Source organism: Berghia stephanieae, chromosome 1, assembly GCF_034508935.2.
Source record: "Berghia stephanieae isolate SIO BIC M18660-M18661 chromosome 1, UCSD_Bste_1.3, whole genome shotgun sequence".
Taxonomy (NCBI): Eukaryota; Metazoa; Mollusca; class Gastropoda; order Nudibranchia; family Aeolidiidae; genus Berghia; species Berghia stephanieae.
The window spans coordinates 131,699,722-131,727,295 of NC_088360.1; the positions used below are offsets into that span (position 1 = coordinate 131,699,722).

The 27,574-nt window shown below is 37.6% G+C and overlaps 3 protein-coding genes across 7 annotated transcripts; 2 read left to right on the plus strand and 1 right to left on the minus strand.

Annotated features, from left to right (window-relative positions):
• Positions 1-4,395: 4,395 nt before the first annotated feature.
• LOC144963208 (transmembrane protein 223-like) lies at positions 4,396-14,145 on the minus strand. The gene is made up of 2 exons (XM_078896981.1): positions 13,617-14,145; positions 4,396-5,121 (listed from the first exon to the last, which is right to left on the minus strand). Exons 1-2 carry the CDS (start codon positions 14,143-14,145, stop codon positions 4,829-4,831), a joined length of 822 nt encoding a protein of 273 aa, XP_078753107.1. The 3' UTR covers positions 4,396-4,828.
• Positions 7,995-27,295, plus strand: LOC144963209 (dihydrofolate reductase-like). 5 transcript variants are annotated; one of them, XM_078896986.1, is made up of 2 exons: positions 7,995-8,707; positions 25,052-27,295. In XM_078896986.1, exon 2 carries the CDS (start codon positions 25,056-25,058, stop codon positions 25,611-25,613), a length of 558 nt encoding a protein of 185 aa, XP_078753112.1. In that variant the 5' UTR covers positions 7,995-8,707; positions 25,052-25,055; the 3' UTR covers positions 25,614-27,295. The 5 variants fall into 5 exon arrangements, with proteins under 5 accessions (XP_078753112.1, XP_078753109.1, XP_078753108.1 ...); XM_078896983.1 differs by lacking the exon at positions 7,995-8,707 and adding an exon at positions 12,596-13,426; XM_078896982.1 differs by lacking the exon at positions 7,995-8,707 and adding an exon at positions 14,430-14,655.
• On the plus strand, positions 14,652-20,675 carry LOC144963207 (zinc finger SWIM domain-containing protein 3-like). Its single transcript, XM_078896980.1, has 3 exons — positions 14,652-16,596; positions 17,174-17,358; positions 18,799-20,675. The coding sequence occupies exons 2-3, from the start codon at positions 17,287-17,289 to the stop codon at positions 20,425-20,427; spliced, it is 1,701 nt and encodes a 566-aa protein (XP_078753106.1). The 5' UTR covers positions 14,652-16,596; positions 17,174-17,286; the 3' UTR covers positions 20,428-20,675.
• Positions 27,296-27,574: the final 279 nt, after the last annotated feature.

A 27,574-nucleotide genomic window follows, 5' to 3' on the forward strand; every position in this document is an offset into this window, starting at 1 on the left:
AGTAGTCTAATTGGTCTGATAAATAATGGCATAGCCAAGCCACAATTATCTTAAATGTAAATCTATATCACTCATGTTATAGATTGAAATCCCCCTCACACGTTGGACTAAATATCATGGATATCATCAGTATATTTCTTTCTCAGGAACACAGCAAAGTAGACTCACATTATCACTACATTTATCGTTTAAATCAAATATTTCTGCAATCCCTACAACAACAATCAGATGTTGCAGTTTATTATTATTCACACTAGTACATAATACAAACTGTCTACTTTCTGTTGCACTAATGTTAATTCAGTTCAACAAATATGTAACAAGTGTAGGGGTGGGGTATCAAATTTCACTGGGAATATCTAGCAGTAGAAGTCTATGAGATGTCTAGGCTATCGTGGGTGATGAATTTGGACCAGTTACACAATGTAAACAATGTCATAATCATTTCCTGGACTCCCTACTGACCATGGAACACTTTACTACACTGATTCTACAGTTTTGTCATTAAACGTTCCCACGAATATATATATATATATATATATATATATATATATATATACACTCCCTCTGCAAGTAGCCCTACAATAATAATAGTTCTTAAAGACACATCTGTTACTGATTTAAGAAATATGAAATGAATGGGTTTGTTTCATTCATGTCTCTGTTGATTGGTGTGGGAAAGTTTTATTCACCAGCTGCACTACTTGTACATTGTGAATATTGAGAATAATGTCTGAATATCTGTTAATTCCTAGGAGGTGCCACTATTATTTTCTCTATCTTGGCTGTGTTTGAGTTCCCCCACCGCCCCTCTCCCCCTCTTCTTATTTTCCCCAGTCAAACTTGCTTTTGTGGAATACTATCTGTACTAACTGTTGATGTTATATCGTTGTTGTCAGTGGTATGAATTAGGTGTAGTGTGAATGTGATTCATTTCTCTTAGCCTGTCTTTTACGTGTGTATGTAATATGTGTGTATATGCAGGATGTATCGGTGTATGTATGTATGTGTGTGTGTGTGTGTGAGAGAGAGAGAGAGAAAGAAAGAGAGAGAGGAATATCTTTTCTACCATATTCATTGCTTCTATTATCTACAACGCCACTGTGATGGTGTTGTTGTTTGGTGTAATGACGATGGTTTTGTTTCTATTTGTAATAGTGAAGTAAAACCTACACACACAATATATTGCTTTATATGTTCTTTAGGAGTGTGTTAAATTGTTTAATCCTCTTATCTCCATATCTTTTAAATACAATACAAAATACAAATGGAGAGAACATACCAGATGTCCAGCCCATTACATTTATGACCATTAAAAACGTAGTTAAAATGTGTTGAATCAGAAAATGAATGTTTTACTGTGTGTAATAATATTAAGACTGGACAAAGCATTAATTAGTTTCGGAATCCAACGTCTGATTTTAAAGATTTGAATTTTTTATTGTCCGCACAACAACAAAAATATTTTAAAATGGTAGGGATTTTAAATTGCTAATAAAACCTATCAGAATAATCACAATAAAACGAAAAAAGAACCAACATAACAAGTGAAGGTAGTACTGTCTGTTCCGTAAGTTAATATTATTGTAATGTAAGTGGTCATCTAGATATGGTGTTGTATTACATCACGAAAATGCAATACTTTGTGTCTTAACCCTCAAAAAGGGGAATCCCCGTCCAGGTAGCCACTTTTACAGCATGCAGCTGCTGTTGTCAGTCACTTGCTGGGTTCCAGCAGTATAACTTAGTGATCCGATTTTATGAAGAAATAAACAGCAGTGAGGTTCAAGGAGTTAAACTTTCTTTTTCAACAAGATCTATTGAGTCAAAGAGACCTATGCAGTTCTGTAGCTGGAGTCAAATATTGGTATTTCTACTAATTTTTCATGGTACCAAACAGGTCTATTATTATTACAACTGCCTGCTCACTTACCCTGTCTATACAAATTCTAGTCATTCTGTCTACGTTGAAAAATTATTTTTTGCGTGTTTTGTCTGTCTCCTGAAGAAGGCCAATGGTTGAAATGTCTGTTGTTTTGTTTTGTTGCAATATAAGTCACATTTACTCGTCATGTCATATTTTCTTTACCTCTTTACCGGCTCCCTGTTGGTTATTTTAAAATCTGGCACATTTTGATCCTCGAGCTAAGGATCCCTGCAAGAATCAATCTCAATCCAGAACTAAAACAGAGCAAGGTGGAAAGGGAAAACTGATATGGGAGATAGAAGGCACAGCAAGTGGCCTCCTGCCCACCATGGGAGGTCCGATGACCGTACCCAGACAATGTTTTCGTCTATTTTCATCAAACAATCAAATTACTTGTTTATATCGTATCTAACTATACATTACATTACCCTTTTTTTTTTGGTACTAGCAATATTAATTCTAGCAAGATACTCATTAATACCTGAGTTGAATTTGTGGAAGTGAAAAAAGTAGCTTCCTCATGGACACAGTATACAGGTCAATTCGTGATCACGGTCACCTCTCAAATCCCTGAACATTACTCCTCAACATTGCTTGAATTTGGTTACTTTAGAAGTGTTTTTTTTTTTTTGATTTTTGTGAATAGAATAAAAATGGATTCATCTATAGTAAGCAGGGGAAACATGTCTTTACATGTATAGAATTATGTGCTACAATAGCTTTTTTGACTGAAAATCAAAATTTTAGCTAGATTTTGTTTGTTTTGTTTTTAAGGCTTTTACGGCGCTTGCAACACATTAACGTCATATCAGCGCCAGTAAAAAGGAAGAAAATGGGATAGCAAAAAGTTCTAAAATTACAATTCAAGCACCCAGAAAAAGGTAAGAATAAGGGGAATTGGTTCAAATAGGAAACAGATGTAGATTCCAAGAGCACACTATCAGTGTACTTAGCTTGAGATCACCTAAATGTTTCACCCAGACACCAGCACAAGATCCCACGAATTTGTTTTTGTTTTTAAGGGTTTTACGGTGCTTGCAACACATTTAGGTAAAAAGGAAGAAAATGGGATAGTTCTAGAATTACAATTAGAGCACTCAAGTGAAAGTAAGACAAAGGGGAACTGGGAACAAATAGGGATCAGATTTAGATTCCAAGAACATACCACCAATGTACTTAGTTCGAGATCACCTATGTCTCACCCGGACACAAGCACAATACCCAATAAAGAGGAATACACTCAAGTACTTACATTATACATTCAAAATAACAAATATAATAATACATAACAGAGATGATTTACAAGGAAAAAAATATCATCTCCCAAAACAACTATGCATTTGTTTCCCTCTCAGCGGCCAGGACAAAACCAAGTAATCTCATTCTAAGACAAAGACAGAAAGCATGTTGGAAAACTGATATAAGTATAAGGGGATAGAAGACACAGTATGTACCTCCCTGCCCACTATGGGAGAAGATCCCACTAAGAGGAACACACTCAAATGTTTACAAATCATATATAATACGCAAACCATAATACAGCAAATAACAGAGAGATGATTTACAAGGAAAAAAATGATCATCTCCCAAAACTAACTATATATTTGACTGTTTCCCTCTTAGCCAGGGTATCCGGCCAGAACCAGGACAAAACCAAGAAATCTCATTCCAAGACAAAGACAGAAAGCATGTTGGAAAACAGATACAGGGGGATAGAAGACACAGTAAGTGCCTCCCTGCCCACTATGGGAGGTCAGGAACCCCACCCAGAATTTTAGGTAGATGACAAGGAAATATATTAGTATCCTAGTTGTCAAACTAATATTTTAATTTTCAGTCAAAAAGGGTACCTTAGCACATAATCCACTGAATCCAGAAAAGATGAACAACGGAAAAGCTAGACATTGCCTTCCATGCTCAAAGATCATTGGCCCCATTAGATCCCATCGCCTAGGCATTCCATAAAGGAATATAAGATAATCCATCAAACAGGATATCTGATGTCAACAGGAATCACCCATGTCCAAAGTTAGCAATTTGGGGGTTAATAATCTTACCAGAGGAAGAAAAAAACCCCCTGAAAATGTCTAAAGCTAGGTTCAAACCCAGGACTGTCCAGATCACAGTGCAATGCCTTAACCACTCTACCACTTCAGCCCCAAGATCATTATGGAACTCATATTATATCCACCCATACTAAGATCAAAATACCTGCAAAATGTCCAACAATTGTCGGATTTTCCGACAATATTGCCGCAATCTTTGTACTCTTTTTTATCCTTAATGTGCATGCAATGTAAACATGGATGGACTTAAACATAAGGTGTCATACATTCTGTGAACAAATTTTCAGACAATTTTTTAAAGAGCACTGGATAAGGATATACAACACCACAAATGTTACAGTTAAACCCTCTTGTGTCTCAACAAGGACAGAGAGGTTTAAATAAGTAATGCACACAAGTTCATTAGTAAATTATTTGTTTAATCCTTAATTATTCTTCAGATTTATTAGTTCTACATATAACAAAACAAGACAAAGGCATTTATAAACACTCAATCACTATCAACCACACATTCCCTATTCACATACAGTGCAATACGCTTACTTTAAGTCAACACCTCAAAGCTGTAGTAAAGCTTTGTTAATTTTCAGCAGAACAGAAGTTGCAGTGAATGCCTCCCTGCCCATTATGAGAGGTCAGGAAACAGCTTTTAAAAAAGAAAAAAATACCAAACATGGAATGTTTCAGGCTCAAAAGAAGGGTTTTGAAACCGAAACGTTCCGTGTTTGGTATTTCGTTCTTTTTTTTTTAAAGCTGTTAAATAAATTTTTGTTTATTACTTTTTACAGTCCACAGCTTCTAGCAGCCTAGTATCACTTTGACACTACATACTGTTTTATAAATTTCGTTGTAATCCTATCACAAAGTCAAAGATTTCTGGGTGGTGAAAAGTTCCCTGCTTGTCCATAAGAAAGAAAAAGGCTTTATCTTTTACTTTAAGTGGTATCTGGGTACCGCCTCCAGTGCGAGCCTGTAAGCAATTTACATTGTTTAATGGAACATTGAAAGATTGGCTATTCTTGAATGGGCTGTGTGTAGTGATCTTGATATGATTGCCACCTTTCAACAACCACAAACTTTTAATTGCTCTTCTTGGATAGGCAAGGCTGACAAAAAGGATTGATGATCCTGAAAGAAACAAAAGACAGACTTATGGAACCAAAGAAAGACAAAGCCATAAAGAATTATAATGATGCACTAAAAGCAATTATATATATAATTTTTTTTTCCATTGGACATTATTGTTGTAAACAAACTCTATACAAAGGCATTAACCTGCTTCCTGTTTATTACTGACACTAACACAGCAAAAATTACTTTTTAAAAAAAATCTATAAACAAAAAATAATTCACATGTCCTTGACTTCATGTCATCCACCATAGAATTGTTTCTTCAATTAAATTAAGACCTTTGGCCTGTATTTTGTGGCTCTATTTGAATTTCAGTGATATGAAATTAACCTCTCGATAAGGTATACAAATGAAATTAATTGCATCAAATTGAATCGCCTGAGACAGAAAAAGTATGCATTATCCAGGGATGTCGTTACTCTGAGCTCATCAAGTTCAGTGGTTTGACCGTTGACTACAATGATGTGATGCGCAGACCAGTGCTTGTGAATTTTTTTTGTTTTTAAGGGTTTTACTGCGCTTGCAACACATTAAGGTCATATCAGCGCCAGTAAAAAGGAAGAAAATAGGATAGTAAAAAGTTCTAGAATTACAATTAAATCACCCAAGAAAAGGTAAGACAAATGGGAATTGGTTCAAATAGGGAACAGGTGTAGATTCCAAGAGCACACCGTCAAAGTACTTAGTCTGAGATCACCTAAAAGCCTCATCCAGACACAAGCACAGGTCCCAACTAAGAGGAATACACTCAAATGTTTACAAATCATATATAACATGTAAACAAAACATAATACAATGCAAAACAGAGAGATGATTTACAAGGAAAAAAATACCATCTCTAAAAACTATAACTATACATTCGACTGTTTCCCTCCCAGCCAAGGACTCCGGGCAGGGTCAGGACAAAACTAAGTAATCTTATACCAAGACAATGACAGGAAACATTTGGAAATCCGGCATGGGGCGATACAGCATGTACCTCCCTGCCCACTATGGGAGGTCAGAATCCCCACCCAGAGTGCCTGTAAAGAGACATGTCCCAACCACTTTAGAATGTATAATTTGACTGGACAAACGATAGGAGTGTCAACTGAAGCAGACTCGCCACAGGAGCAGACTCGCCACAGGCTGCTTTAAGAAATGCTGTACCGCTATTTAAATCTACCGAGCCAACCATTGTTCGCAAATGGCAAAGCAATAAGAATAAGCAGACGGGTGTCAGTTATGTGAAATGGCGATGGGGTGTGTGAGTGTTTGTGTGTGTCTGCGTGTGTATCCTACTCTGCAGCATGACTGAGGAAAATTGGACATGGTTATTTGTTGATGACAACCATGTGATGTCAATTAAATTGAAGTCTAATTGATTACATTGTGGTCTATTGTTAGTGAAAGAAAACGAATGACATTTCTTGAGATGAAACTTTTATAAAATTAAAAAATTTTGTGATTCTGATCCCTTTGATTTTGAATTTTAAAATTGTCTTCCTTATCTACAGTTAACCGGGGCGTTTAATGTGCCATTCTTGAAGTAAATACCATTTTGCTTACCATTCGAGGGTTAATAAAATCTCTTGATACTTAATTTGTCATTGTATCATGCCATTAAGGAAAATAAATGAAATGGATTGTTCGGCAATTGTTCAAAGTAATTCATAAGAAAACAAGTATCGGTCTTTAGAAGACATTCCGGGTCACAGTGTACGATGCCTTAACCACTTGGCCACCTCGTTGCTAAACCACATCTATTTCCTGTGTAGGGAACAGTATGCCTTTTTATGTTGTGTGTTTGTGTGTTGGTGTGTAGTATCTCGATCGAGGCTGTTGTGAGTTGTTGTCATGATGTTCCGTTTGTGATTGTGACGTCATATCTTGTTGGCCACCGTATATAAGCGGCAGTCACCGCTTACTCTCTCTCTTTGACCATTTGAATCTACAGCAAACGTTCCTAACGGATAATCAAAATCTAGGTATGTGTACTTAGTAAATCGGGAACTGCCCACTTCGGTGGAGATTCATGCCTCGGGCATATTATTTATTATTTTATTTTCTCATCGTGAATGAGATGTAAAAATCTATTCACGACAATTGGCGCTGCGAGCATGGCTCCCAGATTGCTGGTCAATTACCTCTATCTCTAGTTTTAAAGTCAACAGTAACTGGACTCAACTCAGGTAGACTAGCTAACTAGTCTCTAAGCTGTAAGTGATAACACCAGAAGATTACAACAGAGGTCGAAGTCTATGTCTAAACTGAGTTAATCAAGACCCACCATGCATACAGGGTAGGGTGCTTATCTTTTATGCATGAGACTAGAGTCTCAATGACTGCTATCTGGAGTACTATTCCTATGCATTGCATGGCTCCCTGATTGCTGGTCAATTACCTCTATCTCTAGTTTTAAAGTCAACAGTAACTGGACTCAACTCAGGTAGACTAGCTGACTAGTCTCTAAGCTCTAAGTGTTAATACCAGAAGATTACAACAGAAGTCGAAATCTGTCTAAACTGAGTTGAGTCCAGTTACTGTTGACTTTAAAACTAGAGATAGAGGTAATTGACCAGCAATCAGGGAGCCATGCAATGCATAGGAATAGTACTCCAGATAGCAGTCATTGAGACTCTAGTCTCATGCATAAAAGATAAGCACCCTACCCTGTATGCATGGTAGGTCATGATTTAAACTCAGGAGTTAGAGACATCGACTACGACTAGTTGTGTAAGTAAAAACACCATGACACCTATTTTATGAGTGGTTCACCAGATCAGCAGATAGTTATAAGGAATAATGCATAGTAGGTCTCATCTCCTAGTCATTTAAAGCATTTCCAAATAATTCAATGAAAATGGGAAAGGTACTCACCAATATTTTGTTCCTTTTTATGTTGTGTGTTTGTGTGTTGGTGTGTAGTATCTCGATCGAGGCTGTTGTGAGTTGTTGTCATGATGTTCCGTTTGTGATTGTGACGTCATATCTTGTTGGCCACCGTATATAAGCGGCAGTCACCGCTTACTCTCTCTCTTTGACCATTTGAATCTACAGCAAACGTTCCTAACGGATAATCAAAATCTAGGTATGTGTACTTAGTAAATCGGGAACTGCCCACTTCGGTGGAGATTCATGCCTCGGGCATATTATTTATTATTTTATTTTCTCATCGTGAATGAGATGTAAAAATCTATTCACGACAATTGGCGCTGCGACTAATAAAGTTTTACAATTTTCACTGTGGTTTTAGTGTAACTGTAAAATTTCGAACCCTGCCATGAAAATCGTGCATGGAGACACCACGTGCATGGGCACGGGAATTAGTTTCATAAAAAAGAGTTCTGTAAACAAGTCCGTCGTTAGTTAGCATTGTTCTAAAATTTCAACGGATTATGTTTAGATGCGCCACGATATTTTTCCTCTGGATTACATGGGAGTTGGTGGATGCTACCCAACCAGAGAGGTCTTAACTGCTATTTCTGCAGCTATTCGCCGTTTTAGGGGTCGGCAATTCTCAACTAATTATCAGTATTTCAGTGATTTAACTACGATAATATTTAGAGAGATTTTCACTCTACAAAAAAGGAACAAAATATTGGTGAGTACCTTTCCCATTTTCATTGAATTATTTGGAAATGCTTTAAATGACTAGGAGATGAGACCTACTATGCATTATTCCTTATAACTATCTGCTGATCTGGTGAACCACTCATAAAATAGGTGTCATGGTGTTTTTACTTACACAACTAGTCGTAGTCGATGTCTCTAACTCCTGAGTTTAAATCATGACCTACCATGCATACAGGGTAGGGTGCTTATCTTTTATGCATGAGACTAGAGTCTCAATGACTGCTATCTGGAGTACTATTCCTATGCATTGCATGGCTCCCTGATTGCTGGTCAATTACCTCTATCTCTAGTTCTTGAGTCAACAGTAACTGGACTCAACTCAGGTAGACTAGCTAACTAGTCTCTAAGCTGTAAGTGATAACACCAGAAGATTACAACAGAGGTCGAAGTCTATGTCTAAACTGAGTTAATCAAGACCCACCATGCATACAGGGTAGGGTGCTTATCTTTTATGCATGAGACTAGAGTCTCAAGGACTGACATCTGGAGTACTATTCCTATGCATTGCATGGCTCCCAGATTGCTGGTCAATCAGCTCTATCTCTAGTTCTTAAGTCAACAGTAACTGGACTCAACTCAGGTAGACTAACTAGACTAAGTTGTAAGTGATAAATCACTTAACTAGCTGAACAACCTACACAGGCTGCTAGTTTTGTCTCACCAGACAGTAGCGTTCATCTTCATTTACATGTTCCTAACAACCCCTATTAAGTATAGGATGTTTATCTGAACTCTTTACATCCATACTCTGGAAAACATATCCATCAGAAGGCGAAGTCGATGTCTAAACTCCTGAGTTTAAATCATGACCTACCATGCATACAGGGTAGGGTGCTTATCTTTTATGCATAAGACTAGAGTCTCAATGACTGCTTTCTGGAGTACTATTCCTATGCATTGCATGGCTCCCAGATTGCTGGTCAATTACCTCTATCTCTAGTTTTAAAGTCAACAGTAACTGGACTCAACTCAGGTAGACTAGCTGACTAGTCTCTAAGCTCTAAGTGTTAATACCAGAAGATTACAACAGAAGTCGAAATCTGTCTAAACTGAGTTTAATCAAGACCCACCATGCATACAGGGTAGGGTGCTTATCTTTTATGCATGAGACTAGAGTCTCAAGGACTGACATCTGGAGTACTATTCCTATGCATTGCATGGCTCCCAGATTGCTGGTCAATTACCTCTATCTCTAGTTTTAAAGTCAACAGTAACTGGACTCAACTCAGGTAGACTAACTAGACTAAGTTGTAAGTGATAAATCTAACTAGCTGACCAAGCTACACAGGCGGCTAGTTGGGTCTCACCAGACAGAAGCGTTCATCTTCACTTACATGCTCCTAACTACCCCTATTAATTATTGGACGTTTCCCTGAAACTCTTTCCGTCCAATATGTGGGACATTTAGCTCACAAATTACCTGTCCCAGTCACCAAATTGTCTACATACCCCAATCTAATATGACAAGAATAGAAAACCCTAAATTGTCATAAAGTTGGCTATGGCCTAGTTTCAATCCATGTGAGCAGTTTCACTGAGACAAAATCTATTCATATTGTTTCAGTTCATTTAAAATGGATTCAAAAATCATGATCAACTCAATCTCATCCAAAGATCTTGCCAGATCTTCATTGATCAGCAAGTCACTGGCTCGCAAAGTGTTAGACCTGCGTGCTCAGAAGGGTTTTCTAACTAGAGACGATTTGGAAGATAAGGTTGCTAACATCAAAATGTTAGATCTTTTTGATTTTGCGGTTCCGTCTACCGGTGCTTGGGTAAATCCTGAGGAACCAGCTGCCACAGCTTCCCAGGCTAGTACCCCGGATAAATCATGCCCATTGGATAACTTGAGTAGCAGTAATGTAGACCTGCGGGGCGAACCGTTCGAACCAAAAAAACCTCGCTCGACGAGCCGTTTCGCAACCCGAAATGGTTGCTACTGATAAGTCGCGAGGAAAGGCGAATGATGCTTCAGGTGTAAATCAAAATGGCGATATGAGACTTTTCCCACGTGAAGAGTTTCACGACTCACCAAGCATGTCACGCCGAGCAACCTTTCCGCCGTCCAATCAAGACGGGGTGCCTTTTTCACAGGGGGGTAAACTTGGTCAGGATCCCTTTAAGGGGGATCTCCAAGGTAAAGGTTATGACCCGGTGAATATTCGCAAAAGGGATCCCTACCTCCACTTCTCAGAGGAAGATGTAGCACCAATGCACGTGAGAGAGGAGCAAAGGAGTAGAAGAGATCCAGTAAGGCAAAGTAGGACAGCGCATACGATGCCATCAGGAAGGATGCCCCCGATGTACGGTGATGTCCAAAATGTGATTGATATGTACAACGAACGTCAGAAGTGGAGAGACGAAGCAAGACAGTTGCCATATCGTGACGTCCCGTTTGCATCCCGCAACCCTGATAACAAGCCCAACTATGAGATGCCAAATGAATACTCATACATGCTTCCCCCATCCAGAGTGCAGCTACCAAGATCAATATCGTTTGATGGAACTGGAAGATGGGACACATTCGTATATAGTTTCCAAAATTTTTTGAAGTATCATGATATCCAGCACCTTCGTGATCAACTGTATTTCTTAAACTTAACATTGGAGGGAAAAGCCGCGGATTACCTATCGCGTATCCACCAATCAACAGTCTTCATAAATATTGAGGAAGCATATGGGGCTTTAAGGAATAGATTTGGCGGCCAACAACTGCAACATGCAGCATTGATACAATTCAACAGTACCATCCAGGCCGAGAAGGAGGATGTTCTGGACTACACAGACAGACTGTGGGAACTGGCACTCCAAGCTTTCCCAGGACAGAGTTGAAAAGATGAAATTCGACTATGGAATTAGAAGAGGCAAAAAGTGCACCTTGAAGACAGAAATTAAAAATTAAAAACGTTTTATAACTGAATGCCATCCTGATCAGTCCTGCCAGCATCATTGCAGATTTAATCCTCGGTGCAGTGTTATGTGTAAAAAACAGAAACAAGCTTTAAGAAGAATGGTCAATCAAGAAGCCTCCAACTCTGTCATGACTCATTTCTGTTGCTATGTACAAAAAGAAAAACCCCAGACCCTGGAAAGAAACAACAAAGTATGTTTGACTGTCTGGAGCAACATCACGGTCTGTATCAACTGAGCAGAATAGCAACGAGTCGATGCCACCACTGTCAACATGGCAGTGACAGTGATGAAGGGGTTCAATTCCAAAGAAAATACCAGGGAAGCTCAGCCTGATGATACTGGACTCGAACCAAAGGCTGAAGGAGAAGGGTAGAGGTGACGCCTCACCTCCCCATCAAAGGGTAGAGGTTTCACCTCCCCACTAAGAAACTTCTCACATCATGATGACTCAAGGGCACAAGGGACTACTAGAGACACCTGGAGCAGACACCATGCACAGGGAGCCTGATGACACCCCAAGCAATCACAGGTTTGATGACAGCTGAAAAAAGTGCCCTGAACCCAAGACCTGATGATACCAGGGTTGGAACCCCTCAGAATCACAGGCTTGATGATACCTGGTGTAAGCCCCCCTGAACCCAGAGACCTGATGATACCAGGGATGGTACCCCTCGGAATCACAGGCGAGGAAGGGAGAGAGCTACCCAGAGGCCCATCTGATCATGGCTTAAGAACCCGACCCAACATGATGGAATCAGAATAAGCCAAGATGTGAGAAAGAACCCATGAGGGTACCATGATGACCATGTGGGCCAGGAAACCAGGGTAGTGGTACCCCTAATGAACTGATAACATGAAACACCTGAGAATTCACCTCAGTCAGGCGAGGGAGGGAATTATGGCTATACATCAGAAGGTATTTTATTACCTCGATCAGGTGAGTCAGAAGCATAAGCTTCAAAATGATGATGGATACCACCTTGTGGCAGGACCTGTATTATAGACATTAACATGAATTGGTAACGGACATGGTTCCGACTATGCTTTTAAAAAAAAAAAAAAAAAAAAAAAAAAATTTCTGACATTATCCCTGGTCATCATCATCTTGTCAATCAATTAATAAAGAGCTCCCCTATCCTGTTAGCAATAATGTAAATACTAAATAAGCTCAATTTTCAGCTGCATTGTTTTAAAGAAAAAATGAGACATATCCACCCATTTACAAGTGCAGGAAGCAACCACACTGATATTGTCTTACAATTTTGATTGCTTATGTTCCCAATTAAATTTAAAATATTACATCCCTCCTAACATGTTATCTTTTATTAATTGTGGTCCAACTTTCATAAGTACTATGTTCTGATATGGATATTTTCAGTAATGTTTTGTGGATTTTTATTTCAAGTTTTCAAGCCCCCGGGAAGGGAGATTTATTGTTTGTTGTTATTTCCCCTGTTTTATGGCTCAATTGGAGCAACGCCTCATAAGGTAAGAAGTCTTTTTTTTTCGTTATAGGATGTCAAACTGGAGAATGAGGTTTGTTTTAGAAGGGGGAGGAATGTAGGGAACAGTATGCCTTTTTATGTTGTGTGTTTGTGTGTTGGTGTGTAGTATCTCGATCGAGGCTGTTGTGAGTTGTTGTCATGATGTTCCGTTTGTGATTGTGACGTCATATCTTGTTGGCCACCGTATATAAGCGGCAGTCACCGCTTACTCTCTCTCTTTGACCATTTGAATCTACAGCAAACGTTCCTAACGGATAATCAAAATCTAGGTATGTGTACTTAGTAAATCGGGAACTGCCCACTTCGGTGGAGATTCATGCCTCGGGCATATTATTTATTATTTTATTTTCTCATCGTGAATGAGATGTAAAAATCTATTCACGACACCTGACTCCCAGGTGCTTTTCTTATATAAAGGTGTAAAACTCAACCCTTGACTCATCAAAGCATTTTACATACCGACAGTTAGGAAAATTCCTGAGATTGCATTCTTGTATTGACCCTCTTTGTAAAGCCACCTTTTCCACCATGGCATATCCAATAGATCTTCCTTCTTTAACGTTACTGGACCAGTACTTAAATTTTGCACAGGAGAAAGTGATAAATAACCCCACAATACCATCTGGAACACTCCGAAGAAAGAAAGGAATTTGTAGAACGAATCATTTTCGTTGGAAAACACAAGAATATTTTCTGTGACTTTCTTGTTGACATTATTTACAGTAAATTGTATTTTAGAAGACGTGTTTGAAACAAAACGTCGTGGTATTATATACATTGTATTCAATGAACTTTTGGGAAACACATGTTTGAATCTGTTTATAAGAGCAACAGTCCATCTCGTTCTTGATTCAGCACGCCGGATACCTTGGTAGCCGACTCCTCTGGCCACTCTGGCTGTAGTTATAATAGAATTGATACGGGCTTGTGTCGCAATACTGTGGAAAAAGTTTTTAGAAGTATAAGCAAGTTGACGTGCAACATTCATATTTTTGTTTTCCGAAGGAACAGATGAATTATTGAACTCTGTTCTAGGGCTTATTTCCTATTAGTTTTGGTTGTGACCGTCAAATCCAGCAGTAAACAAACAGAAAGTGTTTGAGAGTAACGTCCCCTGCCAGACCTGATCGTTAGATTTGATTTTCGTACTTTAGGTCAGCGGTTTTAACAATTAACTTTTAGAAAGTATCAAGTTCTATTTTTTAATTATTATTTAATTTGAGTAATTGAATGCTACAAAAAATAACTTATTATTAGTTGGACAGTGCTAAAAACATAAATCAAGATAAATAATTTATCGAATAAAAAATTCTGCAGCTACAGATCACAGTTTCAGCAGTTTAGCAAATGCTAAAAGCGGGAAGTTAACTGTGAAAAGGCAAAGGCAGCCCCTATCGTTTTTTTATTTTTCTGTGAAAAGTTGCCAAGATAAATAGGCAAACTCGCCCAACTTTCAACAACCACCTCAGCTATAAAGCAAACTTCTTCCATCTTTTATGTAAGTCTTTATATCAAGGAAGTATCTAGATAGGGAGATCAAAATCTTGGTCTCCCTAGCCAAATAAAAAATGGTCCTTTTTTGCCAGAGTTGTGAATGCTGGAAAACTGAAAGTGTAAACACACCTTCACGCCAAAGCCTAGTTTGAGTTTGAATAGGCAGTTTAGTGAGCAGCAGCAGTGGCAGTCAAATTGTGACCCAACTCGCCCATGCCATGCCATAGGAAAGTTGCAACTGGAAATTGCCGTTAGCGTTTTGGGGGGTTCAATTGATGCATAACTTCGTTATAATAATAATAAAGAGGAATATCGCAGATATTTTGGTATCATTATTTTCGTCTTTCAGTTTCCTTTTAAATGGTGCCAATTAAGGAAAAATCCATTAAAAATTCTAACTAGAAGTTATATAATATATGAAGCTAAAATTTGGCAATTTTCAAATACATTATTAATTAATTTTTTTTTCGAAGTGGGTGGCACAGCGTAATTCGCTACCGCTACTGCCCCCATTCCTCGCAGCGTACTTCGCTACCGCTACTACCCCCATTCCTCGCAGCGTAGTGCGCATAATACGATCGCGCAACTCACTTTGTCTTCCTACTTCCTGTCATTCACCAACATGGCGATGCTACGAATAGGACAGGAATTTCCTTCATGGAATAACTTTTTCGCTGCAATTGAAAAATATTGCTAAAAAAACAAGTCAACCCTTTGTAAATCATCGTGCAAAACGTGCATTCAAGCGAACAAACATGTAAAAGATGGTCAGAGGGCATATCCACTTGAAATGGAGTATGTGTACTATACATACCGTGCACGCATACCTCAAACCGAGTGGCCAAGGAAAGCGTGATACAAAGTAAGTTTTGTTAGTACTTTGCAACTTTTTAAAACTTTTATCTTTATTGACAATATTCGTAGATCTTGCTTAAAAGTGATTTGTGTTTTTAAGGCATATAGAATATGAATACAAGTACAAGATAGAGACAAAATCAAAATTAAAACGATTTTATTATTAAATCAATGAGATGATATTCCATCGGAGTTTTAAACGTCAAAGCAGATTTTATACTAATACTAATAATACTAGACTAGGCTCTCTATGAGTCAATGACTAAATTCAGGAGTATTTTTGGAATTATTGGGGTATGACATGAGAGATTGTTCTTGTACAGATAGGGAGAGATTGTTTTGATTTAGTGAGTGAGGGACTGGACATGGGAAAGGGGAGTGTAACATTGTGGGGATTATTTATGTTATTGTTATTATTATTATTAAGTTTCTAGTCTTTAAAGTAGAGGCCTGCTGGAGTTTACCTAGACCTAGGTTTCTATAGTGTGAAACCGACAATTGCAATTAATTACTTCTGCTTTTGGACGCACAAAGTACTTTCAGCTAGATCTTACAGTTACAGACCCACCTATCCAAATCCAATCACTGGGGGGAAGTGTATGAACATCATCACAACTTCACTAATAACTGAATGACTGATCTCAGTTTCTTTCTGTGTGTATTAAGCATGTGCTCTACCAACTGAGCTACTCGAGCCCTGGTTTGTGGGGATATTTCTCAGTTTTGTTTATATTTCGTGAATTGGAGAGTTCATATGAATATGTTTTGTTGTATGTCCAGAGAATGATATTGATGTGAATGGATTCAAATCCTTGTCACTATACATACTTGTAAGTGTAAGTAGTATGAATGATTTTATATTTCGATTTCTATATCACTATATGTCAGATCTAGATGACTAGATGTGGACCTAAATTAGAACTGCTGCCCAGCGCGCAGTATTATTGACAAGTTTTGAAGTATAGACCATTTTATTTCCACAGGTCCAGTAAGCAAGCATGTGAAGCAAAAATCTATGCATGTTTGGACAGAAAGGACAGGTCGAAGATCGTTATCAAGCAACTTAATGAAGTGCACAATCATGAGATTTGTGAGTACTTTTTATCCATTAAATTATTAATTTCTATTTGACCATCATGTCATTACGGTGTCGTTTTGGGATATGGCTGCGGTGATTTGGACTCCGTCTCAAATGCTTCTTGTGTACAATCATCATGTGTGAGGCTGTTATTGAATCTGGCCTTGGCGTCTATGATTGCACAAGCATACTACTTTTGAGTTTAGGTCCGAATAGCCAGGGGATGCTTTTTGGACTTGTATTCAAATTGCCACTTGTTCGGGATAAACCATACATCGAGAAGGAATTTATAGTTAAGATGACCAAAACTGAAATTTTGATATTTGTTAGTTATGGAAATTTGTATTCAATCTTTTACATGAAATATAACAGTAGTTTCCTAATTTTGAGGGGTTTTTTTCAACCTGATTTCTATGTTTGAGTTTGGTACCTTTAACCGGATTCTATAAAGCTATATATTCGGTTTTTGTTTAGTTTCAAGATTTGAGTTCCATAGAAAATTACCATACATGTTATGATTAGAGACGAGTCAAGTGAGCACATTATTTTTTAATTGTACAGAATACAAAAATTATCTCTTCTCTCACAGCTACAGATATATTTGAGAGATATGCAAAACAGAGGAAGCTGAATGAGGCAGAGAAGAGAAAAGCGGAGGAACTTATTAAGTTAAATGTACCTCTTAAAGACCTGAGGAGAGAAATGGTTTGTTTGACAGGGAAACGTGTCATCATGCAAGATGTACACAACATTAAGAAAGCCGTGCGTCAGAAAGTAAGTCATTTCATTTTTCTCATTTGTTTACAATGCAACCGCTTTGCAACGACATTGTTGGCACCAGACATAATGTTGATAAATATATAGACTGATCAGAACAACTTAAAATTCTTCTCTGTGAGATCCTATTCCTATGATTGCCTGCCCCCATATATAAAAGTTCAATCTTTAAAATTTATTTATTTTTTAGAATTCATTTTACACCATGTTGACTATACTGTAATGCTTGTATAATAGAGTACACTCCGGATAATCAGAAAATTTTCCAAGAGTCCGAATTAATTCTATTCAAAAGTCACTGGCTCTTAGCAACAAACTTTGGGTAGTCGCAACAACTTTTGGACTCCGTGATAATTTTCTATTGCCTAATTCAAGAAGTCTCTTTATCTTTAACTGATTGCTAGGAATACTTGCAAATTAAAACATTGTTTTCAATAAACAGCGCACAATAATTTATTCTTGCTTGACAAGCACATTCCACCAATTTTAGTTGGTATGTATTATACAGTATTGTGTCCATGGATTACGTTAAATTACATTGATATTGACATTGCATACACAGAAAAGAAATAATATGCCAGGTATATACAGGGGATGCCACCAGGAGATTTTGAAATTAAAAAAACAACACTTTTACACAAATGCATGGATTCCTAACAATTATGTGGTAGAAAAGCTCATAAATTAAAAAAATATTATTATTATTATTATGTTTCCAAGTACATCTATACATCATAATGATACATTGGAACTCGGGAGTAACGAGATCGAGGGGACCAAGTTAATTTAGCCTTTCTCTGATGATCTAAAACGATGTTACATGCATCACAGAAAAGTTTCGTCCCAGAAATTATCTATGTCGTTCCCGGGCTGTTGTCTTGGAACCATTCTTTGCTGAATTATTAAACATCATGGGCGATTTTATTTTTTTTCATACAACTCAAACTCAATTTCGGCACAAATTCAACAAAAGCCTATTAGAGGATGATAAATTGCCGAGATGAGTCAATCGATTGAAAACAATGAATTATCTACTTCCTGTGTTGTCAAGGGAAGCTACTCACGAAATCTTAAATAGTTTTGTGTGACGGTGGCAGTAGTATTTTCCTATGTTTAGCATTATATGATTATATTTGACTCCAGAGCATGGAACATTGCAAAAAACATTGCGGTAACAGTGAAAAATCACGGCAGCGTTGCGGCTACGAGCGTCGCGGTTTCCTGGAGGGACAGATTGTATATCATCTGTCTGTACCGTTATGAATTTTTACATTTGTTGTTTTGAATGTATCATGTAAACACCCCCTATTTATTTCTTTTAATTTTTCTAAAAGTAATCATCCATCATTTTTTCATGAATTATGCTTAATTTTTTAATTTTTTTTGTTGTACCCGGATCCGTGATAATTTTTTTATTTTATTTATATCACTTAACAGGAAAAACAGGCTGCCTCTAATGGCAATGATGCCCAGATGTTGGCAGTGGAACTGGACAGGTTGCGAGTCAAGGATCCAGGTCTTGTGTCTGATTACGGCATTAATAAAGAAAATGTTCTTCAGTATGTATTTGTCCAGCCGTCAGAGATGAGGGAAACATTCAGGAAATTTCCGGAACACGTTCTTATTGACTGCACGTATTGTGTAAATGACAGGGACATGCCATTGCTGTCATTTTTAGTTGTGGATGGAAATTCCAGGAGCAGGTTATGTGGATTTGCCTTAATAACAAACGAAAGTTCATCGATGTTGACGGAAATTTTCACAAAATTTAAGGACCACAATCCAAACTCCTCTTCAATTAAAACTTTTATGGTGGACAAAGACCTAAGTGAGGTGGCGAGGTTGGAGGAAGTGTTCCCCGACGCGTTGTGCGAATTGTGTTTGTTTCATGTTAAGAAGGCATTCAAAAAAAAAATTGACAGTTTACAGGCTGAGTCTAATGTAAAAATGGGAATAAGGCTGATGGTGGAGAAGCTATGCAATGCCAAGAGCTTACAACAATATAATGAGCTCAAGGAAGTGCTGCTGACACTCCATCAGACTTTTTTCCAGTACTTTTTGGACAACTGGGACGGCATGCGTGAGCGCTGGGTGCATTATGCCAGAGCTGAGCACATTAATTTTGGGGATACAACTAACAACTGGATAGAATCCTATCACCAGAAATTAAAGTCTGTCATAAAGTCCCCAGCACCCCTTGATGTATGCCTTAAGAAAATCTTTTTTCTTTATGAGAGTTTACTGGAAGAGACTGCTCATTTAAATTTTGTGAATATTACCAAGAAATCGTCATCCCAATTCCCTGAAATTCAGAAACATTTTACACCCCATGCGCTTAAGCTTGTTGTCTCAGAATTTCAAAAAGCTGTTAATTATCATATCAGTTACTTAGACTCTGTTGCTTATGTTTATAACAACGATAATATTGACGATTGCAATGAGGTTGATGGTTTGACTTGCACATGCCACACTTCAACATCAATGTTGTTGCCCTGTAAGCACATTATTTCTGTTCGTCTGGACAAAGGAGAAAATCCCCTTTCGCTGTCTCTTTTTAATGAGAGATGGCACATTGGCTATAACATGTGCAATGTGCAACAGCAATCTATAGATATGTTCCCTAGTGTGCCTTCTTTTGATTGGCGCACATGTGCCATGGAAAAGAAAGACCGCTATGGACTCGCAAAGCCACAGGTTGATAAATTGCTTCACCTTCTAGTAGAGTTAGGTGAGGACAGGTTACGATATTATCTAGATCTGCTGAATGGGTTTGAGTTAAAGGTAAGTCAGGGCAAGGAGTTTAGCATATTTGACTCTGATATTGGGTATAGTGCTGTGGAAGAAGCAGGGCATTGTGGGGTGGAGACATCAAACAGTGTAGCAGATGTAGTAAGTGTTCAAGGTGGAAGTGGAGGGGACGGTGAGGAGATGGTGTTAGACGGTACTAGTAGTGACGAGATAGGGTTAGGTGGTGCAAGTGGAGCAGAAATTGATGATACACAGGGTGAGGTTGTTGACAGTGTTGTAGTAGAAGGGCTAGGTAGTGTAGATGGTCATATTTTTTAAGTTCCTGTGGTAGATGTACTTGTAGAAAACTCAGGGGTTGTTGAGACGCTCAGCTGTGACAGTGCTGAATGTGGGGGTGTTGTAGCGGGAGTTACTGGAGCTTTGGCTTATTGTAATGGGGCAGATAGAGTGGGTACAGATCTTTTAAATATCAAACCCCAACAAAGTTAGGAAAGAGAGGAAGACCAAAAGGGTTTGGAATTACTGTTTTAGGCTTACCAAAGAAAAAGAGGATTTAAAAAAATAAATGTAATGAATGTTGATTAGAAGATCCCCCAAGAGAGCTTAGCAGTGGGCCAACTGACTCGACAAGATGTCTTCGTTGTATCCGTTGGTTCCACAATGTTTGCATTCATTTGCCTGACAGTAATTCTTATGTATGTAAATTTTGTGCATGTTCTTAAATAATCACCAGTATTGCACAAAGTTCTCATTTATGTAGCACATTTCCCCAAGTCAAGGTGTACCTACGTGCCGAGGACTGCGTGGCTGCAGGGGTGTACAGTCTCGAACGTGGAATGGGTGTGGGAAACTAAATCCCAAGTCAAGGTGTACCTACGTGCCGAGGACTGCGTGGCTGCAGGGGTGTGCAGTCTCGAACGTGGAATGGGTGGGGGGGGGGGGGGGGGGGGGGGGGGGGCTAAATCCCAAGTCAAGATGTGTCATCGTGCCTCTGATGTGTTTTGATTTTTTTTTCTCACTTATATTACTGATGAACCGTGCATTGCAATGGTGATATTCTTATCATGAAGTATTTGGCATGGACGTTTGGTTTATGCCTTCAGTTTTGATGTCAATGTTTGTTCTATATATTGAATTTGAATGTTTTGTTACAATAATAAATTGTATTCCTTGCTGGTTGTGGCGGATATTGCAATCCTACTACATGTCTTGATTTTGTTATTCGTTTTACTTGTACCTAATTCAGTACTATTAGCCACCTTTTTGTGTTATAAACCACTGAGTCCCTGCCACCTGTGCTGTTGTTCCATCTCTCTCTCTTTCTCGGTACCTACCACCGGTGCTATTATTATCAGCTGAGTCCCTACCACCACCCGTATAAGCCACTGAGTCCCTTCCACCAGTGCTATTAGCCACGGAGCCCCTACCACCAGTGCTATTAGCCACTGAGTCCCTATCAATAGTGCGTGCTATCAGCCACTGAGTCCCTTCCACCAGACCAGCCCTATTAGCCATTGAGTCCCTATCACCAGCCCTATTAGCCATTGAGTCCCTACCATCAGTGCTATTAGCCATTGAGTCCCTACCATCAGTGCTATTAGCCATTGAGTCCCTATCACCAGCCCTATTTGCCACTGAGTCCCTATCACCAGCCCTATTAGCCATTGAGTCCCTACTTGGGGTGGTTGGATGGGAGCATCACCCTTGAATCGTATACCTATGATGTTCGCATGGGTGTACGATCCGATAGTGATGTCGTTTCTTCTTCTCTTTACTAGCCTATCCTGCTTCTTTGGTTTGTGATTGTATTTTTGACAGGGGATATTTTTTTTTTCCTGTAAATCCTCTGCCTGTTTGTTCTTGGTTATTTATAATTTAGCTTATGATATCTTTAGGTTATGATTTTGATTGACATTTGTACTATTTTTGTTAGATTGCTTGTTTTTTTGTTTCAGCGGTCTCTCATATAACCTCAATTGTGTTGGAAGAGACCTAAAGCAACAAACAAACACGGAGTCCCTACCATCAGTGCTATTAGCCATTGAGTCCCTACCATCAGTGCTGTTAGCCAGAGTCCCTAACACCAGTGCTATTAGTATTAGCCATTGAGTCCCTACCATTGACCATCAGTGCTATTAGCCACTGAGTCCCTTCCACCTGTGCTATTATCAACCAAGTCCCTAGCAACAGTGCTATTAGCCACTGAGTCCCTATCACCAGCCCTATTAGCCACGGAGTCCCTACCATCAGTGCTATTAGCCATTGAGTCCCTACCATCAGTGCTGTTAGCCAGAGTCCCTAACACCAGTGCTATTAGCCATTGAGTCCCTAACACCAGTGCTAATAGTCACTGAGTCCCTGCCATCAGTGCTATTAGCCACTGAGTCCCGACCAATACTACTACTACTACCAATATCATTACTATTACTACTAGATACGATTAATATATTTCTAACAAGTATCTCTTTTGTTTTATTCTTTTTTCGTCTTTATTTAAACTGACCTGCTCTTAATGTTCATGTGTGAAACAGCCTAGGGAATCTACTCACACATGTATGCTACACCCCCGTTTCCTTTATACTTCTATCACCCAACAGTTCAGCGCTACATTTGTCATATTTACACCCCTTGTTTGTTTTGCCGACGAAGGATTTGAGCCCAACGGTACATTGATTCTACTTTTTCCATCCAATATCTTTCATTTTTCACCATTTCGTTTGTATTTTTACACCGTCAGATAATACAATTGGAAGTAGTACGTAGATTTAAAAAACGTTATTGTAGTAGTAGTAGTAGTAGGAGGAGGAGGAGGTTAATTGGCAGCATGCAGCGTTTGTGGGATTTAAACAATAATTTTGGACTCATAATCTAGAAACAAAACGAGTCACAAAAAAAACTAAAATCTGGATGCGAAACGGAAAATGGATTTATAACAGCCATCGGAAACTTCATAATGTTTTACGCTCTACCTATCTACGCTGCAGCTACCATCTCGGCAAGTGGGTGGTAGCGTATTACGCTGCACCTACTACCGTTTCTTTCCCACAACGTAACACGCGATGTTTACCATAGTCGCATAGCACGCTGTGTCTACCAGCGGCCTTTTTTATTTACAGCGTGTGTTTTTAATTTGAACATAAAACGCTTGTTTTTAGAATAACATCTAAACTTTATTCATACCAAATTTCAGGCCTCTATATCTATGCGCAGACACTTTAACTATCGCCGAAATGCCATGTTTACATTATCTTCTCATCATGCCTGCCCGACAATTTAAAATTTAGTTATATATTATTTTTTATTTAGTCCATAATATTTTCAGTACTATTATTTACTTTGCTTTTATTTTGAATACATACTTTCCAACTTTTTTAATGGGCATTTTATAGTTTTTGTTTTAAAAGTTCGTATATCTTTCTTCTCTTTGTGAAATCCGATATTAATAATATCGATATGTAAAAACTACCAATTGCTATAATTTTATTTTGCCATCAAGTCATCAATTTTCTTTCCCATATGTTTAGGTATGTTTGTTATCATTTGTATCCATATTCTAAAGGCATTAGCCTTAATAATTATTATGGTAAGAAGTTCTCTATTAGTTATACATTTTGACACCCCCACACATTGAGAGAGAAGTGGGGGGTGGGGGGGGGGGGGGCAATAAAATTTTATTAATTGTCAGTTCATATGTTGTAATAATTAAAATAGGGAATCCGTTTCAATTTATTTGAACTTTTTCAATCTACCATTTTATTATATGCAATTAAATTGCCAGAGGTAAAACTTATTATGTCATTACGCAACATGTTTATATCTATTCATATAAATACTCTCAAATCCTTTTTTATTCTCTATGTATTAAATCAAAGAGGGGAACTATTTTACTAAATGTAATAATCGCCTGCCGGCATTTTGACTCTTCTGCCATCTTTATCATTATTGCACCACTGGAACGTTAATTATAATACTAGGAAATACCTGTGTAGACTATTTAATCTTCCTTCAAAGGTGACAATTGAACAAATGTTTCACTTTTCTGACTTTTGATCTGTTCACATCGGACACATCAGCTGATGCGTCTCATTTTGTACTATAGTGCTCTTTTCAGTTGGTTATTAAACGCTGGTTTTCACTAAAACCTTTATGCATGTAAGCTTATTTTATACTTCAAATGGTCTCAGATATCATTTAAGCTTTTACTTCCTGTTAAATAGAACTTGTCAAGTGAAAATAAAATAGAACCAACATCTTTGACAATGAAGCCTTCAATCAAGGACTGTATTGCCAATAAACATAAACGTAAATGGGTTATGTCCTTTTACAATAAAACTGAAAAAAATACTTTATTTTGCTGTTTAAATTTATAATATTTTTTTTCCTTTAATATTTTGTATGAGTCTAATTTTTAAATTATTATTATTATTAAATGGGGAGCTGTAAGAACGCTGTAGGTTTTTTAAAAAATGCACTAAGACTATTTTGGGGTATTCAACTTGTATATATTACATAGGTTGGTATTTCCCATATAGTAGGAGTAGTAGTAGTGGTCACCACTGCTACAATCACCATCACAGCATTGACACTGCCACAACCACTACCACCTCATCATCATCATTATCACCATGACCACTAGAGCATCATCACTACTACAACCTATACCAACACTAGCATCAAAATAAGTACCATGGTTGAGGTCTCTTGATCACTTCTTTGGGGTATTTCGAATAATAATAGCCTTTGGTATTGCGATTCCTGAGCCTTTTACTATACAAATTTAATGTGATGACTTATCTTAGTGTCTCCATAAACCAGGTAATAATGTAATCACTAGAGATTGCTGTAAATGAGTGTTTAAATGACGAAGATCATTTATTTTGCTTTGGGTTTGTTGGTAGCTTTTATATATTAATTAAAAATTTTTTTTTTTTTCTATTCTCAGAGACATGGCAACACAAAAACTGTATATTGTTGTTGCTGCATGCAACAATATGGGAATTGGAATTGAAGGAAGGATACCGTGGCGTCTCAAGAAAGATATGGCATTCTTCAAGAAAATTACATGTTCTTCCATTCAGGAAGGAAAACAAAATGCTGTGATTATGGGCAAAAGGACCTGGTTTTCCATCCCTGCAAAGTTCCGTCCCCTCTCTGGTCGTATGAATATCGTTCTGAGTTCTCAACTCACAGAATCACCTGAAGGAGCAAGTCTTGCACGTAGCCTTCAAGAAGCAATTGAGATGGTAAATAACAGTACTGATTCTGAGGGCATCTTCATAATTGGAGGGAGCTCTTTATACAGGGAGGCAATGCTAGCCCCCAACCCATGCAGGATTTATTTAACTCGTGTGCTCGGTGACTTTGACTGTGATGTGTTTTTTCCTGAAGTAGACCCATCTGTGTTTGAAAAGATTGATAACCCTGAGGATATTCCATCATGTGAACAAGAAGAAAATGGAATAAAGTTTCAATTTGAGGTTTATGAAAAAAAAGGAACTGTTTGAACAAATATCGGCTACAGATATGACTTGGATACTTTATGTAATTTGTTAATTGAAGTGCAATCATTTGTTTTTGTGACTTTGAATGTGATGGTTTTCTCTTGAAGCAGACAAATTTGTGTTATAATAGATTGAAGAAATTTGATCTCATCACCAGAACTGGAAGAAAATTTTAAAAATGACATCTACTTAAGATATTCGCAGGCTTGCCAACCAGTATGATTTCTCATATGATTATTAAAATATGATAAATGCAAAAAATCAACTGTTTGTAACAAAAAGGAGAAAACATGATAAAAGTGGAATAGTTGAAGTCATTAAATGTCAATTCCACCTACATTAACCTGAGTAGGCAGACAGATGATTGTCACAGGAATTGCAGGATTTCCCTATTCTCTCCAACTCTAGCTTGATAAGACTCCATAAATTCAACAAATGTTAAATTAAATAAATTTAAAATTTTGGATGGTTGCACATGTTGAATATATGATTTTTAGGTAAGAAACATGAGAAAATGAGCATAAATATTGGGGAAAATATGATCAATCTTTTCAAATGGTTGAGGTTGGTTGACATGTCTGTATTCGCTTTTCATTTTCTGTGAAAGGAAACGGCAAGTATTATAGATATATCGATGAAAAGGGCATAAAATTCTGCATACAGCTGTACTATTATCATTACCCTCCATTTTCGTAATATTTAGAAATCTTTGTGTAAAGAGTGCATGCATTTATTGCGTATTATAATTTTTAAAACCGGAAATAGTCCTTTTTTGATAAAAAAATTTTCTTCACTGAATATTTCAGGGCAAATTGTGCTTGCACACAAGAGTTATCGCTCACACACATTTGATTTGTTTAATTTAGGGGATCGGAAGTTGGTAAGAAAAAATCTATTTTCTATAATTTTTCATTCACCACCTCACACATTTGTCAGCCCATATCTCCAGTTTTATAAGGCCTAAATGACGCTGATTCATTGGTGTATTTGGTATATCTGTATATGATTAAATATTTTAATCCTAACGTTTCCAATATTCCCGTGATATAGTGGTCATTCATCTAAGCCAATGATCACCATAAGATTGTTCAAGAAAATTTATAGGGTCAAAAATGCTTCTTTTTTCTCATAAAATTATAAAGTTTTGATAATGACCATTATTGCCGGAAAATTATGTCTCTATCTCATCTAGGTCTTTATGATTTCCATGTCATAATCTATTTTTCCTTGATTTCAGCTGTTTCAACACTCTGAACTGTACTTTTCTCTCTCTATAAATAATTCGTTTTACTGTTTGTAACATGTGACAGAGATGTTGAATTACTACATGTAAAAGTTTTAGAGTTGTATCTGAAGCAGTCTCTGAATTGTGCTCGATTATCCATTAAATTGTAGTGTTTTGGTCACAGTGTTTATAACAATTTTTCACCACTTTGTTGGTCATAACTTTTTAACCAGATGATATAGAGCGATAATTTTTTTACTCGAAAAAAATGTCTCGCTCTTCTTTATTTTTCGATGCTAATTGGTATCTTGTAAGTGCTTAATAAATGTGATTTAGAATAAATTAGAAAGGAAAGATATATTAGATAACTAACTTAAGCCCCATTGACATTTTAAGGAAAGAAAAAGTTGGTGACATTATAAACGTTTTAATGGGAAAATAAATTAATATGTAAACCAAATTTGGTGTATGGCTGGTGTATCATTGTTGCAGTTATAGTTATTACCCTTCTCACTCACCTGTTATCCCCCCCCCCCCCCCCCCTCTCTCTCTCTCTCTCTCTCTCTCTCTCTTTCAATATTTATTTCTATCTATCTATCTCAACTGCCTAGTTTGTTTTTTATTTGCCTTCATTTGGGTTTGATCTATTGTTCTGGGTGGGGTTCCTGACCTTCCATAGTGGGCAGGGGGGTACATACTGTGTCTTCTATCCCCTTACGTCTGTTTTCCAACATGCTTT

Coding starts and splice junctions, on each gene's coding strand:
- LOC144963208 (XM_078896981.1), bottom strand. CDS start 14,145: ATGAATGTTGCACGTCAACTTGCTTATACTTCTAAAAACTTTTTCCAC. Junction 5,122..13,616: donor AGGAATTTTCCTAACTGTCG/GTATGTAAAATG, acceptor TGTTTCTTTCAG/GATCATCAATCCTTTTTGTC.
- LOC144963207 (XM_078896980.1), top strand. CDS start 17,287: ATGGTTTGTTTGACAGGGAAACGTGTCATCATGCAAGATGTACACAAC. Junction 17,359..18,798: donor AGAAAGCCGTGCGTCAGAAA/GTAAGTCATTTC, acceptor ATCACTTAACAG/GAAAAACAGGCTGCCTCTAA.
- LOC144963209 (XM_078896986.1), top strand. CDS start 25,056: ATGGCAACACAAAAACTGTATATTGTTGTTGCTGCATGCAACAATATG.